The sequence below is a fragment of the Pseudocercospora fijiensis genome (genome assembly GCF_000340215.1).
Source record: "Pseudocercospora fijiensis CIRAD86 unplaced genomic scaffold MYCFIscaffold_5, whole genome shotgun sequence".
NCBI classification, from domain to species: Eukaryota; Fungi; Ascomycota; class Dothideomycetes; order Mycosphaerellales; family Mycosphaerellaceae; genus Pseudocercospora; species Pseudocercospora fijiensis.
The window spans coordinates 5443422-5461977 of record NW_006921536.1 but is presented as its reverse complement, the minus strand read 5'-3'; the positions used below and the strand labels follow the sequence as shown (position 1 = coordinate 5461977).

At 43.6% G+C, this 18556-nt stretch overlaps 1 protein-coding gene across 1 annotated transcript; it reads left to right on the top strand.

Moving 5' to 3' along the window:
• Positions 1-1675: 1675 nt before the first annotated feature.
• On the top strand, positions 1676-12821 carry MYCFIDRAFT_176042 (uncharacterized protein; the record flags this gene model as incomplete). Its single annotated transcript, XM_007929653.1, has 7 exons — positions 1676-1680; positions 11530-11583; positions 11637-12113; positions 12150-12195; positions 12224-12552; positions 12580-12682; positions 12765-12821. The coding sequence occupies 7 exons, from the start codon at positions 1676-1678 to the stop codon at positions 12819-12821; spliced, it is 1071 nt and encodes a 356-aa protein (XP_007927844.1).
• Positions 12822-18556: the final 5735 nt, after the last annotated feature.

The window sequence follows — 18556 nt, the reverse complement described above, 5'->3', positions numbered from 1 at the left end:
CCCTACTACTACTAGGCGGGTTATGCTATACTAAAGGCCCTACGATCTAAGTATAGTCGAGGAGGCCGATAAAGAGCTAGATTTTAGCGACTACGAGGCGGCTATAGTTGTAGATACCCTTGCCTATACTCGTAGCTAGGATACACCGCTTAGGAATAGTCTTCCCGTTACCGCTATTGCCGACACAAATCGGATCCGGAAAGCTACTACTAAGTAGAAAGGTGCTACGAAGACTAAGGGCATTTGCAACGTAGTTTAAGGGCTTAGCGTTCGCGAGGTAGAAGAAGCAATTCGTAAACAAACCTAGCCTCGAAGAACTACTCAAAGGTCCCCGAGCCTACTACCTCTAGGAGCAAGAGCTTAGTCTAAGGAAACGGTTAGTCGTAGAACCCCTACTACTAGCCCTTCTAGTACCTATAGGCAGCCTACTACTAAATCCTTAAATAGTGACGCTAGCCTACCTAAGGATAGGGATTAGGAAATAGATAACGTACTACCGCCTACCCTAAAGCCTGCCGCTAAAGAACTATCGAAGGGGGTAAACCCTCCGAGCCGGTAGAGAGCTACGCGAAAAGAGCCTAAGACAACTAATATTATAAAGAATCTTTAGAAACACTATAAGGACCCCGACTTTTAGGTAAAGAAATTCCTTAGTAGGAACGGTATGTAGCTTAGTAATGCTAAGGCCCTCGCCTATATTCCGGAGTGTTAAAAGCTCGTTATACGCTAGCTAAACGACAACGCGCTTACTATAAGGATTCGGGAGCTAGAAAAGGATGAAACCGACAAGATCCCCTACTAGATTATAGAAATAGTAGGTAGGGTAGCTACCTTAGCTGCTAGGAAAGGTAGACCTAGGCGGCCTAAAGACTACCCTATTCTAGTCCTTACCTCCGCCCGGGAATTCTTTACTAGCCTCGACGAGGAAGAAAGCTACGAGGAATACGAGGCTACTAACGAAGAGGTTGTCCGGGACCCTAATTCGATTAGCCGGAGGAACAGACTTGACTACTACGTAGTATAGGTTATTTTATCCGGAGTAGATGCTCTGCCTAACGAGATGCTCTATATCGACCCTAGCTAGATTCGCCTCTTATCGGTTAACGACAACTTCGCCCTTATTCCTAGTCCGTATATTACTATTACTATTAATAGGTGCCTTAAGATCCGCGCTCTTATTAATAAAGGCTCCGAGGGGAACATACTAAACGCGAAGTTCCTATAGCGAGCTAGCCTTGCTCTATTAAAGGGTCTTATTCTAAACATACGAGGAGCTAGAGGAAGGGCTAAATTTATCGGTATTAGCACTTCCGTTCCTATCTCTACCTTTAATGTCGAGTATAAAACCGACTTCCTTATTATACCCTTAGGGGATAACGACCTCCCTATTATTCTTAGTCGCCCGTAGGCTCGTAAGAACCGCCTTGTCGCTCGAAATATAGACGACGGCTCCTAGGAAGGAACTATTTCTACGCGCGGGGGCCGCTCTACTACCTTTACTACCCTTGCTAGCTCTAAGAATTGTATCCTACTTAAGGAGCTCCTTAGTCGCAATAACACCTAGCAGTTAAAAAACTAGGTAGCGGACGAGAAACTAGCGTCGAGTCTGCCCCTTTTTCGAAACCACTAGGTAGGGATATTATACGTACCGTTACGACCTATTATTTAATAAGAAATGTTGTTGCGGGGCTATATAGCAAAAAGGATAGTAACCCTAGGGTATGCTAGCTAGCTAGCTAGGGTATATTAATTAGTCCGGTAGCCGGCCCGCCCCTGCTCCTACTATCTTTTCCGACCTCGCTTAGACTAGCCCCGGCTTGTCCCGGTATTCCCGGCGGCCCCGGCATTCCCGCGTCCCCGTAATTGCCTTCTAGTAGCACCCTATATAAAAGCCGCCTAGCTAGGCACTATATCTAGGAGCGGGTATACGACGACGTATCGGTCCTAGCTATATAACGCTAGTCCTTTCTCGAAGATTCTTCCTAGCTATGCCCGACGAATAGCCTTACCTAGCTCGGGCGTACGGAGGCGATTCTCGAGCCTATAACTCGTAACGACTAGGCGACAATCCTTTAATAGTCGGAGGCGAATAGATTTTGTAACTAGTATAAGCGGCACTATAGGTTTTAGAGCTTTCGAAGGTTCCCTACCTAGCTACTATCTATTAAGAGGATGCTTAAGGAAGATTCGGATACTAGCCGTACGGTCGGAGTTTATAGCATATACAAGAAAAAGGCAGACAAAGTAAGACCTATAGAAGCTAGTACTACGATAACCGGGAGTGTGACGACCGGTAGTAACCCTTACTAGAAAAAGAAACGGCTTGCTCGAGAAGCGTTGCTTCCGCCTAGAACCGGACTATATAACTAGAAGTACCTAATTAAGAAGTTCTTAGACATACTACGTAGCTCGCGCCTAACTAAGGAAAGGAAAGCAAAGCTTCTTATTAGAATGGAACTTCTTCCTAAGGAGCTAGATCTATTCTATAAAATGCTTTATAATAGGGAAAAAGCCCTTACCTAGAGCTTTGCCGAAATTAGAAGAGTCGACGCGGATATAGTACCTCCCTAACGGATCCGAACAATTCCTTATAAACCCTAGAGAAAACTAACCTTCCGCCTCTAGCCTAGCCTAGTAAACATTGTAGAAGAAATGATCCGAGAACGAATTGCGAATAGGGTACTTAAAGTTAGCGAAGGAGTATACCGGAACCTATAGTTCTTAGTTTAGAAGAAAGGAACTAAGAAATATCGCCTAATTAACGCTGCTATAGAGCTAAACCGCTATATAATATAGGACGGAAACCTCCCTCCTAATACTAACAGCTTTACCGAGGATTTTGCTAACTATACTATCTCGTCCCTAATCGATTTCTTTTCCGGATACGACTAAGTCCCGCTTTACGAGGCCGATCGAGATATAACTGCCTTTAATACCCCGCTTAGCCTTATACGAATAACTACCCTTCCGCAAGGAGCGACAAACTCCGTTGCCTAGTTTGTCCGAGTAGTAATAAGAATCCTTTTTAACTACATTTCCTACTATACGAGGCCGTTTGTCGACGACATTAGTATTAAGGGCCCGAAGACCCGATATAATAATAAAGAGGTCGAACCTAGCCTAAGAAGATTCGTTACTAAGTACATTCAATAGATAGATAGTATTCTTATAGACATTAAGCGTGCTAGGTATGCTATTTTAGGTCTGAAATCTTAGTTCCTCTATAAAAAGCTAAAATATATCGGCTACGTTATTAATATTTCCGGAAGACACCCTAATATAGAGAAAGTTGCAAAGATTGTCGCATAGCTAATACCTAAGAACTAGTCTAGCGTACGGGCCTTCCTTAGGGTTTGTATCTACTACTATATCTAGATCGAGGGCTTCGCAACGATAGTAAGACTACTCTTCTACCTCCTAAAGGCCGATATCGAATTCTTATAGAGACCGGATTAGCAAGTCGCTATAGATACCTTAAAGGCTGCGCTAACTACTACCCCTACTCTTGTCTCGATCGATTATACTAAGGGTGCTAGGTTAATTATCCTTCTATTAGACGCGAGTGGATCCGGATATAGTAGTAGCCTAAACTAGTGCGAAAGGGACAATATAAAGAAGCGTTACCCTATTCGGTACGAAAGCGGCCTTTAGACCGAAAGTAAAGCCCGATATAATGCTAGCAAACGAGAGTGCCTTGCCGTACTTAAACTACTAAAGAAGTTTAAGAAGTATCTCGTTAGGTAGTACTTTCGGATCGAAATCGATACTGCTACCCTTATCTACTAGCTTAACAAATCCGCCTCGGACCTCCCTAACTCTATAATAGCTCGCTAGGTAGCCTAGATCCGACTGTTCGACTTCGAAGTTAAGTATATCCCCGGGCGAAAACACTCTGCGGCTAATAGTCTATCCCGTCGTAACCCTACTAAAGAGGATATCGTCGAACGAGATAACTAGGTCGACGACGATAATATAATCGACAACGACTTCTTTTATAGCATAGTATAGTCTAAGCCTATCGATCCCTTAGCTAAGTCTAGTTTCTTTAACGAGGACGAATACTAGTCTCGAGAATCGCTTCTTATCGGATACTTTAAATCGACCCTTCGCTTTCCGTAAGGTATCTCTCGAAGCGAAGCCCGAAGGGTTCGACGTACTGCCTAGAAGTACATTATTAAGGATCGGCTCCTTTTCTACTAGCGTTATCCGAATTGTCCCCTTTAACGAGTAATTAATAGCGAAAAGGCTAGGGAGGAAATTATCTAATCGCTTTACGAGGATTATAGCTATAAAGGCCGGGAGGTAGTGTACTATCTAGCCTCGAAAAGATACTTCTAGTATAGAATGTAGTCCCAAATCGCTATATAGGTTCGGTCCTATCGTATATACCGGATACGAGAAGGATACAAGATTGCTAGGACGCTTTACCCTATCTATATTCGAGTTATTAGCCGTCGCTAGGTTGCCGATATACTTTATATCGACAATAAGGGGTCTATTGCCTTAGCGCGTAAGGTTGTTAGCGGCTAGGTAGAGGGGAGGATATTCAACTGCTCGGGCAAGTCGGTTAGTATATAGTAAATAGCTAAGTTCCTATACGAAGAAGTCTATTGCCGATATAGCTGTCCGGATGAATTCGTTATAGATAACGGATCTAAGAATCGGAAGGACACTAAGGAATTGCTTAAGCGAATAGCTACGTACCGGGTACGGATTTCCCTATACTATCCGAAGGCAAATAGTTAAATCGAGGTTAGAAACCGACCTATCCTAGCTACCCTTTCTAAACTAACGAACGGCACTATAAATGGTTAGAGAAAATACGTCCTACCTGTCCTATAGGCCGACCGAACGACATACCGACGAACGACTAGAAAAACGCCTACTAAAGTTATATATAGAGGGGCCGACGTTATCCTTCCTATCGAGAATGTCTACCGAACCTTCTAAAAGGTTAATTAGGATACTATACGCGACACTGCCTCGCTACTTATATACCGTACTTAATAACTAGTATATGTGCCTAACGACAACGAAGAGGCGGCCCTTCGGCTAAAGAGGACTCGCGAGGAGAATACTCGCTAGCACGACGAGAAGGGAGCAGTATCTAACGCTCCCCTTAAGATTAGGTCCCTTATGCTTATTACTAGGAGCGAAATCGAGCACTCGAGGTCTAGTAAGCTTACCTTTCGCTAGAAGGGCCCTTTTCGTATTACGGGGATTACTACCTCTAGGACCTCGTACTACCTTACGGAACTCGATAGGGCTAATCTAGCTATTACCTTTCTACGCGATCGACTAAAGGAAGTACCTCTATTCCGACCTAACCGGATCTCGGGTAAAAACGCTACTACGACGAACAACGAACCTATTAATAAAGAAGTCGAGGCAGATAGAGATAGCTAGTCTAAGTCCTCCGAGTCTAGGGACGATAGCTAGTCTAATACTAAGTCCGGTAAAGAAAGGGATATAGACGTCTATACGATTACATCCCTTCCTAAGGAGGAGCAAAGGCGAGCCTTTTAAGCCTATACTATAGCTATATACCGAGTCGACCCTAAAGTTGATCCTATCTCTTAGATTAATAACCTAATACGGGACCTTCTTAGCGTACCCCTTATAGAAGATTACTCGAATAACTATCTCTTCTTTAATAGCTCGACCGAACCTAATAGTTTTCTAGCTTTTAACTACCTAGCCCTATTTACCTAGGGAGGGGTAACCTAGCCTTTAGCTTAACACTATAGATTCGGCTAGATAGCAATTCTATATAGAAGGTAGGATCTATACGAACAAGCCTACTACGTTAGCGCTCTTCCGAGGCTTACCTAGGACCCTAGCTTTCGACTAGCACTATAGCGAGACCCTAGCTAGTAGACGACCTAAAGAGTCTAGGTCTACGACGAGATAAATATATTGAAGTTCGAATACAACCTATATCTCCTTAAGGCCCTAGTAGAGACTAGCCTTGCTGCCCTAGTATATACTAACCTATATAGGCGGCGAGGTATTAGATTTCTCGCCTAGGAGGCTATAGACAACATTGCGAACTAGGGAGACAACGAATATAGGCTGTCCTTAATAAGAATACGAGATAGGCTTCGGCTTACCTAGATCGAACAAGAGGAGCTCCGCGGCACCGCTAACTCTAAGGGCCTAGGCTTAAACCCCGGAGCTTTTAACGAACCCTTAGAAGCGGAGTAGGCTATAGAATACAACGAAAATAGACTACTACTACCTTAGTAGGCCCGATAAACCTACAACTACTCGCGTATAGCCTCCCCTTTTGCTCCTATTTACTCGCTTTATACCGAATTTTTTACTCGCTAGTACCCTTATTCGCGTATTTAAACGGATTATCGACGTATACTAGGATCGATTGTCCCTTTATACATTAGTAGCTAGATAGAGTACTACTACTAGAGCCCTATCGTTGCTTCTTTTCCTTTACACTACTACCGACGAGGGTAGGGGCTTTAGTAAGGAGCCCCTATCCTTAATAATATCCCTAGACCTGCTCCCCGGGGTAGTCTAAGTACCTACCTACCCGTAGAGCGAGTAAATAATTTTAACTCGGCAAAAAGGGACCTGCTAGAAGCTCTACGTCGCGCCTAGCTTACTAAAACCGAAGCCTACTCTACGGAGTGAGCCTAGGAAAACCTTACCTAACCTTAAAAATTTCCTTTGTTCGAAACCCTTTCCTTTATATTATTTCTATAGCCTACGCCGGCCGATATATCGAGATTTCTAAGAATCCCGGGAGCTCCCGCCTATAGTAGCTAGCTAGCTAGGATATATTGCGACTACTACTACTATCCCTATACTGCCCGGAGGAGCCCTTGTTACTATGCCTTAATACGGTAGGGGTTGAAGCGGAGGGGTTAGTACGCTATATAATACTTGACTCCCTAGATCTAAGTACTCTAGTCCTACGCCCTCGAATCTCGCTACTACGCGAATTACCTAGGCCTTTAGAAATATCGCCGCTACCCGCTACTAACCCTTTACTTCCTTTAGGACATGTGCCTTACTTTCGGATTTATATACAAACGCGCGTATACGCGCAAGGTAGGTGCCTCCCGTCCCTTCCCGCGTACCCGCGCCCTTGCTACGATAAAAAGGCGATCTTTCTCGCGCCTAAACTTCTTTATAAACAAATATACCTATACCGCCCTTCCCTCGACAAAGCGATAGGCGCTTATAGTAAACACTACCCTCCTTAATTAACTATTAAAAACCGACAAACCCCTACCTCCTCTACGCGACCCGATATACAAAACCCCCTCTACCGCCTCGTAAGCGCGTAATAGTAGAAGCCTCTAGTCGAGACCTTATTACGAGCGTAGCCTATAGCGGCATTTCCTACCTTCCTTCCGACTAGCGACTAAGCAATTACAATACCCTACTCGAATAGGTGCAATATCTTTAATCCGCTAACCTATCCCGCTAAACTAAAGTAGACATAATCTACGACAACCTAGGAAGCGTTAACAACTTTATTAAAGGCACCGAGCTAACCTGTTATCGGCTTAAGGAGGCGCTCTTTAAAGGACTGCCGAAAGAAATAGGAGATGTTCTTCGTACCCGAGGATCTACTATAGTATAGGCCCTCGAGTAGTATATAGGTAACGAATTTGCTACCCTATAAGCCGCCGCTACTCGTAGGAAGGCTACGGAAGATCGCCGTAAGAACGATATTACTAATAGTCCTATATTCTTTAGGAACTACCTAGACCTCTACAATGTCCGAGGTAATACCGCGAAGGAAATAGCTCGAGTCTTTAGGCTATAGAAGGATAGAAAGCTTAACAACTACGTAAACTTTAAGGACGCTAGCTAGGTTTCCGAAATTTAGCTTGTTCTTCGCATCCTAAGCAATTACTTATACCGCCGAACGCTTAAGGCGAGATAGGGACGGGTAGATGTTAATACCGTTACTATTACTGCTAAGGACTGCGCAGTAGATAAGGAGGACGATACTCGTAAGGAGGGTAAGAATAAATTCTTCTTTTAGAGATCGGAGGCTAGTAAGGCGAAGCTTAAGGCTGTTAGTATTCGAATTAGCCAATACGAAGGCCCTCCTATTATTGCTATTACTCCCGACGGGCGCCCTTTTTCGAGACCGCTAAGTAGCTATATTGAAGGTACTACTTCTAGGACCCTAGGGCTTAATGTCCCTCGATCCCGTATAGGTATATATAAGCGAATTAGTATACCTGTTAGATTACTAGTTGTATATAACCCGGCTAGCGACCCTCTAGCTAGATAGGATAGCTAGTAGCTATCGCCCGCTCGCCCTACTTAGCCTATCGGCTTTCGCTAAAATACGCCTCTATAACGTAATACGACTCGCCCTAATCTCCTAGTCGAAAACTCTTCTTCGCTGCCCGATCGGACTAGTAGTAGGAGTAGTAATAACAGCCTTGCTCTAGGGGCTCCGCCTGCTCGTCGAATTCGAACTACTACGCCTATCCCCCCTCTAGGAAGGACCCGTAGATCGAATAGACTTAATAAGCCGAGTAGAGATCTTGCTATACCCCTCGAGGAGAACCTAACCGACGACCTTAATGCCTTAGAACCTAAGCGGGGAGGTACTGTATACTATAAGGAACTAACCCCCGATAAGGACACTTAAATTAGAAATAGCCTAGCCTACTATAGCTATAATAGATTCTCGGAAGCCGACCGTAGTGCTTTAATATAGTACGATAGTAAATCTAATAACGCTACGTAAGGAAGAGCAATTGCCCTTATTGTAACTGCCCCTTACCCGCCTTATTATACTTATACCCGCTACCTGTTTAGGATAGTAGTTAGGTTTCGAGGAAAGGTCGGTTAAGAGCAGATAATAGAAACCTTAAGTAGCCCTAGATATAAGTACCGGAACGACCTACTCCGCCTTCGAACTAAGAGACCTAACCTATTTCGGAAGACTCGCCGTCCTCCTATCCCTAGCGACTACCTTAGACTATATCGCTTTTTCCCTAAGGCCTATAGTTACGAGAGCAAGACATACAACCCTTTAACTATTAAACGCGTTACCCTAGCGATTGCTACTAAGATTCGTAAGGCCTTCTCCCGTATAGGAGTAATAATAAAGGCTAGCTAGGATACCTAGGCAAGAGATAGTACTATTACCTTAGATAGCATTACGAGCGACAAAGGCTCTACTAAACTATATAGAGCGGCCGTCTTTAGTTAGTGTAATAATAAGAAAGTCGAAGTCGCCGCGGCCCCTCTACCCTTCGGAAAGATATCCCTCTCTAACTAGTTTAAGCTAGAGGCTGCAATATACCTTTAGTATTAGCGTTTAGTTAACGGAGTCTCGAATAAGGGTTAGCTTCGAACCGCCTTCTATTCTAGGTTCTAGCAGATCTACCGAGGAGACCCTGTCTACTAGCTCCTCTACGGCCTTACCCGCCCTAATTACGCTCTTAACCTAATCTCCTACCCGTACTACGCTAAAATAACTTAACCTAGTAACGGCGGTTCGACCGAGTTTGCCTATATTAACTAGTACCCTCTCGATCTCTAAGAAGGCATTGCTACAAACCAAGTTCAAGGCTCCGTATCCTTCCTCCCTAAAACGGTAGAGACTACTATAAAGGTCTTCGCTAGGATCTACTAACTAGAAGTCTTTAACAAATAGTATAAGGAACTTAAGACCCTTCGCTAGGAAAAGGGCTCTACGTACGCCCCTCGGGGTTACATTCTCTCTATTAACTACAATACACATTGCCTAAACACTAAGATAGAGAATACCCTTAATAACTTTATTAAGAACGAGCTAAAAGGCAAGTGTCGAAATGTAGGCTAGGAGTAGTACCCGGTCGGTACCCTTAGAGTACGCCTAACCCTTCCCTATCTTCTATACGGCGCTTAGGCATTACCGAAGAACACTAAGAGGATAACTATACTCCCCTAGTTCTACCGATACGACTTAGTAACTAGAAAGCTCGATTGCGAAGCTAGAGGTACGTTTTAGGAACTCGCCGCTACCTATCGAGACCTTCTTCCTAGCCCTACCTCGCCCTCTAGTCTTGCAAACAAGTACGGTACCCCTCCGTACGCGTTCCCGGCTATAGTGCGCCTACGCAATAACAACCTAATCTCGGAAGCCCTCGTCGGTCGATTAAAGTAGGACGATACTATAGTATAGCAATATATTCGAAGACTCTTTCGTAACCTTAACTAAGAAGGCTCCTTATATATACTCGAGAACTATTTAAAGCAGTATCGCAAGGATGTAGCGTTAGTATACTCTAAGATATTAAGTAAGGTTATTCGCCTCGAGTAGGAACGTTTCGGGGAGAAATCATTCTTTAAGGCCCTTATATAGTCTTTAAAAGACTAGAGTTGCATCCTAAACAATAGCGGAGATCGGTATATACGCCTAAACTAGGATAATTTCTACCGATATTAGCCTACGCCTAACGCTAAGGAGGAGTTTAACTAGGGAGGCTAGGGATTTATATACTAATAGGAACCTAGTAAGGCAGACCTTCCTGCTAACTAGCGGTAGTCTAGCGCCCCTTTAGCGAAACCTGCTACCTACGCTTCGAAGGTCTCTACTCCTAGTAGAGTACTCCCGAACGTTAACTCCTAGTAGCTTAGTACCCCTAAGAAACAGCCTCCTTAGCTATCTTCTTTAAAGCAGCCTACGAACCCTATAGCTAATCCGAATAAGCGACAGACCCGCTAGGATATACGGGCTAAGGCGACGCGGACCTAGGCTCTTATCGACTAATTCAACTAGTAGGGGCGAGGAGGCAATTATAGCGGCTAGGGCCGTAGAGGTAACTATAGTAGACTAGCGACTCGTAGTAGAAAGAAATAAGTAATAGGGTATAGCAGCTAGCTAGCTAGGATACCGTTATAGGATAGTCGGTTTAGTTTCTTTACGTGTTTGAGGTTTTTTAGTCCGGGAGGTAAGGAAGCGTTAGTCTAAGGGCAGACTTCTTAGTCCGGGAGGGAAAATATAGTAGGGAAACCCGGCTTAGTATAGGTATACCTAGTTGTACCCTCTTCCCCTGTTTTTGTATATCGGAATACACACAACTACCTTTATAATTAGGACACATATATACAATACAAGGAGACATAGCTACGACAATATATAGTAAGAGAGATATAGGAAATGTACCTAATCTAGCTACAATATAGCCCTCCCTACGTCTATTCTCTTCCTTTTAATATTTACAACGCTTTCCCTTCGAAGTATACAATGCTACGCCGACCCCTCGCAGTTTACTAAGTACTAGGCCTATAGTATATAGTTCCCTATATATATACCTCTACCTACGACCTACTCGTCCTACCTATACTATTTCGATAGCGTACTTAGCGCTTCTATTATATAGCTTCTTCTATACCTTCTTATAGACCTTTACTTGCTAAGGTTTGCTGCAAAACCTTTACTAGCGACGACTCGTAAAGGTATTAGCTTCTTAACCTTAAGCTCTACTACGGCTAAATCTAAGACCTAATTAGATATAATCGCTATTCGAGGGGCGATGCAGTTTTGTATAGGGCCACACTAAATTTAGCATCTACTGTAGAACCCTCCAAGGGGATAGCAGGGGTGTGGGTTCTACGGACTTAACCCTGGAGTTCGTTTAGGGGATGGCCTGACGCAGGCCCATCCTTTCCATCCACCCGCCTCGTGCGATTGGCTCGGGCCTGCCGTCGCCACGTGAAACGAAACCTACTCTTCCACTTCAGCCTCCACCACCACCACCACCTGCACGACATCGATATGCACAAATCACCCATTTCAGCAATACCACATCGAAATTGCGGAACAAAACATCTTCAAGCCACAGTCGGTGGTCGGAACGAAGCTGTACCACATGCGGTCAGTGCTGCACAACCACCCGGATGATCGCTGCCTACTTATTTCGACAGATTCTTCCACGCACCGGTCAACTCAGCCCTACGTACATCGCTCATCTTCGTTTTCGAACAATGGCCCACCTCAAAATTCAGAGAATTCCTTCATCCAACGCTCGAACCGCCCCTTCGCTCTTCTTCCCAGCCCTCGCCTCCCTCAAACCCTCCTCTCTCATCGCCTCCTCTACCTCCCTACGTCTCATGGGTGCCTCGTCCTCCCATCGGTCCAGATCGCTAAACAACTTGTAGATGCTGCCGAGAAAGGATTCCAACTTTTCGCTGTCGAGGCCATCGACCGGCACACTTGTTCTTAATCCCTCATAGATCTTCCTAGCTTGACGACAGTGCCGGCGAGGGAGGTCAAAGTCTCCAGTCACGCAAGAATCTTTCTCATCCGCGATCAAGTGCGCCATGTAGTAATGGTATCGAGCTGAAAAAGTGGCAGGGATGTGCTTTCTTCCAAGTTGGAACTGGCAGACGGCGTGGAGCTGTTGGAAGTTCTCGTCGGCCTTCCTTCGATCTTGATCACTTTCTAAAAACTTCTCTTCGATGGCTTGCTCGAGTTTCCACAGTGCGGGGATGTCATCTACCTGACATCTGCGGGCTTGCTCTATCAAGCTGGGCTGGTGCCGAGCTGACATGGTTTCGGATGACTGGTAGCTTGTGCTAAGCGAGCGAGCATGAGCCGAGAAGGTATTCGCTAAAATACTACTTCGGGTTTGCTGATGCTGCTTTGTGTCCCACGTCCTCGGGTTCTATCGCAGCCGCGAGAATCCTCATAAAAGGAACAATCGTCTTGCTAGATGGGTCTCCTCCCGAAGCATAGAATTAGATCGTATAACCGTAGAATATCCAATCGATTGCTTTCGCTCCAGCAATGTCCGGATGACCATTTGGACTCTCGAAGGCAAGACGAGCCGCCTGCGTTGTAGGAAGGCAGAAAGTAGGAGATTAAGCGGCTAAAGGTCGAACTTTATCCCTATAAGGTACGACTTATATACGTATTTTTGTTACTTTATTCTACCTGTTCTATACGGATAGCATCGGAATCTCTTTACTAACCTATTAGCTACTAAATTCTATAAAGCTAGTATTAATATAAATTATAGTACTACTACAATTATTAAATAGGAAATACTACATTAAAAATCAAATTCCTAGCAGATAGAGTTGTTCTTAGCTTAGTACCTAATCCTCTAGCCTATTTATTTTATAATACTTTTAATAATTTTAATAATTTTAGATTGTTAGGGCTAAAGAGGCTATACGTAATTAGTATATAACTAGGCTAAGTAAAGCTAGGGTCTTAGTGCCTTAGGCAGGGCTTGGCGCTTAGTAATAGGCTAACTTGCCTGCCTTCCTCCCTCTCCTCCTAGCTCCTTATCGAATACTACTTATACCTACTACTACCCTATCTACCTACTAATATAACCCTTCTTATATAGTATTCGATCTACCTTTTAAGAGTAGTAGCTAGATAGTCCTTATTTCAAGCTTTTAGCGGTATAGCTACGAATAAGACTAATCTAACTAGACCCCGTAGTAGTTCGGTTTCCGAACTACTAAACGTATATAGTTTGGTTTCTTAGCGGCGAACTAGCTCCCTAGTTCCGGTTTGGTTTTTTCGAACTATATAGATTCCTAGTTTAAACTAGAGACTATATTAGTTTTACTATAAGGATACTCTTATTCGACTGCCGGCTACGATTGCCGGCTATAATAGTAACTCTGTTACATTTACTACGCTCTTTTGCCGTTGCTAGGGCGTAGTTGCCGTTACTAGGGCGTAGTTACCGTTGCTAGGGCGTAGTTTTGCTATAAGGACACTCTTATTCGACTGCCGGCTACGATTGCCGGCTATAATAGTTACTAGGTTGTATTTACTACGCTTTATTACTGTTGCTAGGGCGTAGTTACCGTTACTAGGGCGTAGTTGCCGTTGCTAGGGCGTAGTTGCCGTTGCTAGGGCGTAGTTGCTATTACCGGGGCGTAGTTGCCGTAGTTGCGAAAGCTTACCTATATAACGTTACGTAGGCGGCAATAATTAGGGCTTCGCGACATTCTTATACTTTTAACTTCTTCCTCTATACCTATACCGACAACAACTACTATACGCTACGCCCCCGCCCCTTTCCCTTATAATAGCAAGAGAGAAGCGCGCCGCGCGCTAAATAGAAGATAGAACTAAAGACCGCGAGTTTGTTTTGCCTAAGCGTCTAACTAAAAAGCGCAAGACTAAAGAAGAGTACTCTACGAAGAAGAATTCCGTACGAGACCGCGAGAGAAAGGACAAGATAGATAAGGATAAAAGAGCTAAGGATAAGAGAAGAAAGGCGCGGAATAAGGCATTCTATCGATAGCTAGCGCCTATAGAAAAAAGTAAAGGTTAGAATAAGAAGACAACCTAAGAGAAGGCTAAGAGGAGGAAAGAATTACGGCTAGTTTTCGAGCGTAAAGTTCTAGTAGCGTAAGTCAATCTAGCTAGCGGCCGTAGCTAGCAGCTATAGCCGGCAGCTGTAGCCGGCAGCTATAGCCGGCAGCCGTAGCCGGCAGCTATAGCCGGCATATTTTTCTTTAATACGTTAACTAATAGTATTCAGACCTGTAGCCGCTACCTCTATCGATACGACCGATAGTAACGGAGATGTTTAGATAGCCGAGAACAACAATACTAGAGTTTAGGATACCGCGATAGAGCTTAATGCTACGAATAAAGGAACTAAAAAAAGCGAGGAGATACTATACGTCGATCTAGTAATAGGTACAGTCTTAGGGCCTAACGCTATAGACGATAAGCGCTAGGAGTAGATCGAGTACAGTTAAAGAGACGAGATACTAGTAAAGGGCTAAGGTATAAGTCCTATTAATCTAGAAAATCATAGTTAAAGCTACTACGAAAAGCTAGCAAGGATTAGAATCGAGACTAGTCGTCTTTATATCCTTAATATAGAGTAGAAGTTTCTTTATTAGTATTAGAGCGAAGCCTTTACGTCTATAAAGGCAAAGTAGCTTGCGATTAATGCGATCGGGGCTAGGTATCTAGGGACGGCAGAAGTGTTACTATAGGAGGAAGGGGTATAGGTAATTATTCTATACTCGGTATATATAGCCGGCGTTCGTAGCCGGCAGATACTAACAGTTAAATAGAAAGCGTTTCTCGAAGGCAGAGTGCTACTACTATATAAAATCTTTACTAAGGCAGAGAGGGCTTATATCCGGAATCTAAGCTGCTAGTAGGATAGGTTAGCGTTAGAATTCTCTAAATCTCTATATAAGCCTCCGAAGGATTACCTATTTTAGCGATACGGCTTTATCTCGACTACTCCGTAGGCACCCGAAGAAGCTCGAGCGCTCTTTAAGGTCTTTACTAAGAAGCGGAAGGAGTTCGAGGATTAGGATTAGTTAATAGAGCTGTTAGTTAGTCTTAGGTTTCGTAGTTAGACTCGGCCTAAGCATTTGCTTATCGAGTATCTTATATCGAAAGAGGATAGATTAAGACTAAAAACGAGCTTAGATTCGTTAGGTATAGTAGCTCGGTTCCGTTAGTAGGAGAGAGCCGCCGTATAGAAGGCAAAATTTAGGTAGTTAGGGTAGCTAGGAAAGAAATTCTAGTAGTTAGGCTAGCTAGGGTAGCTAGGAAAAAAAATCTAGTAGTTAGGTAGCTAGGAAACAAAAAAAAAGGTAGCTAGCTATTTACTACCTAGCTATTCCTAACGATACGATACTATAAAAGAAAGGGTGTTTCCCTATAGCTACTAGTATACATCTACTACTCCTAAGTCCTTACCTTACCGTACGAAACCTTAAAACATGCCGACCGATATTGTATATATACTAGGCGCTATACTAGGAAGGGTAATAACGAGACGACAGTCGAAACAGTCTAGTATACGAGCGAGATTACGACAACGTCGAGAGGAGGTTGTATACTTACCTTCGAGCCTATCGAGTCCTAGACGACGATTAGGGCTAGATTTATCCTCTCCGAATCCTAGTAGTAGGAATTTATTATAGGGTACTACTACCTAGTCCTTACCTTTACGGAGTCTAAGTAGAAGGTTGTTCGGAGATATAAGAATATCGAGTATTAACCCGGAAATCTTCGAAAAGGCTAGCTAGGCGTATCTTTAGAAACCCGAGTATATAGAGCAGTTTAATTAATAGGTCTATAAGATATAGTTCCCTTTATACTTACGTTCGAAGGAGTATAAACTCCGGAAGTACTCGATGCGATAGGGGAGTAAGGAGCGAACGGACACATTCTAGAAGTTCTTTATAGAGGGGGCATTGTACCGTTATACGACTTCTCGACTTAAAGGTTAACTAGTAATTATCTACAACTTCTACGGTTTAATCTTAAAATACCCGAAACTAGGAGATAGGAACTTATCGCCTACGAACTATCTCTATTCTAAACGGTATCGGGAATCTTAAGGAGAGAGGAGAGTTAATATAGATATAGCGTTCTAGAAAGAGGTACGTCTTCTAAAATGCCGGCTACAGCTGCCGGCTATAGCTGCCGGCTATAGCTACCGGCTATAGATTCCGGCTACAGATTCCGGCTACTTAAATTAACCGTAGAGGTCTAGCTAATTATTATAGGCTGCGCTTAAGGAAGCTCTAGGATTAAAGGCTACCGATTTCTCCCCCGAAGACTTTAAGCAACTAGCAAACGAAATGCTAGCTACAAACGGTCTTCCGGAAGACTTCTACGAAAGGGAGTCTATATAGAAGATATACCTATATCTTACAAACTACCCTCCCCTATTTCTCGGCGCGACAACCTAGCGTATTATATTCGAAAAGAACAAAGAGGCTACGTTAGACGACATTCGGGAGATCCTCCGTAATACTCGCCGAGTAGCTATTACTATCGATAGCTAGTTAAGCCGGACTATAAGAGCCTCCTTCCTCTCGATTATACTATACTTTATCAATTCGGATTAGAAACTCTAGGAACTTATAATCGGATTCCCTAAAATTCTAGGTTCCTATACTAGTAAGGATATAGCGAAGCTTGTCTATACGGCAACAGATAGGGTTAGCGTAATAACGAAACTAATCTCGATTACTACGGACAACGCTAGTAATAATTAAATATTGTATAAGGCGTTGTATATACAATTCACTCGTATATATCTTTGAAATTACTAATTATATCGATAGGGTCGAGCACGTAGAGGAGATTATAAGGTCTATAATCTAGCTTAATCTTCCGAATATTAAGCTCGCTACGATTCCGGATACGTACGACAATACGTACGATAATAATAATAAAGAGGAGCCTATTAATAGCCCTAGCCCTAACGAATCGGAGCCGACGTCGTTGCTAGTTACATCCCTATAGAAGTTTCCCTACCTCGCTTATATAGTTTAAATCGCGATCCGAGCCCTCTTTAAGACGCTTAAAATTGCACTATTAAACGACGACTAATAGAAGATCCTAGATAAGGATAAAGCAAAGTCGAAAGTCGAGAAACTTATTATAGCAATAAGACGGGATAAGGCAGAGAGCCTCGCTCTCGTTTTGTACAAGGTATAACTTTTGTCCGTAGCCGGCACCTATAGCCGGCAACCTAGCATAGTTCTAACTCTTTTTCTCTAGCTTCGTCGTCTAGCAATATATACGAACTCGAGCTTATAGAGATATAACCGATTCGAGGCTATTTAAAAGAACCTAATCGAGCGCCCTAAAACCGATGCCTAGAATATCGCATAGAATAAGCGATAGCAAAAGCGGCCTCCTTAGCGCCTACTCCGTTTTACTTAAGACGTTAAGACCCGGTTCGATTCGACTTTCTATATAGTTACGAGGGGATGTACTTTACGTACCGCTCTCGAGATCTATTAGAGTTCCGAGGGTATTAAGTAGCTCGGCCTTACCGCCGCCGAATAGCGCTAAGTAGAGTATCTCGTCGATATTAGTAAGCATTACGCGAAGGTTACTGCTACGATTAGAAGAACCCGAGGACCGACGATCTACCTTATCTTTACGTACTATAACTAGCTCTTTAACGAGCTCGAGGAAACCGTAGCTAAGCTAGCTAAGAAGAGCGTTCCCTAGAAAGTAGCTATAACGAAAGCTATAGACACCTCCTATACTAAGTTGTATAAATATTATAGTGCTACCTTTAACTCGTTCGGGGATATCTATAGCGTTGCGTGCTTACTTAACCCGGTAGAAAAGGATATATACTAGTAGAGGCCGGAATAGAAGGCGGACGAGGTATAGCCGAAGCATTACTAGACTATTCTAGAAAAGATGTTCTACGAGCGTCGGAAAGAAACTAGTCCAAATACAGCTCCTATAAAGAAAAAGAAGGTTTAGAAGGCTCCGATATTATACCTATTTCGTAGGTAGGAAGTAGAGGCAGAAGAGGAAGCAACTACTAAAGTAAATAAAGAAGAGTTCGATCTCTATCGGCGCGCGAGTAAGTACAAACCCGTAGGCTCGGAAAGAGGGCTAATAATCTCTAGATCTTACCGGTCTTCTAGACGAATTCGGAGACGATATTCTCGCTATATAGTAGCGGTTAGAGCCTAAGTTTCTAACGATAGCGTCGGTCGCTCGGGACGTCCTCGCTATCCCGAGCGTAGGTATAGGCTATAAGAGGTCTTTTAGTATCGCTCGTTACTAGGGCCGCTTTAATCAAATATACTCGCCTAC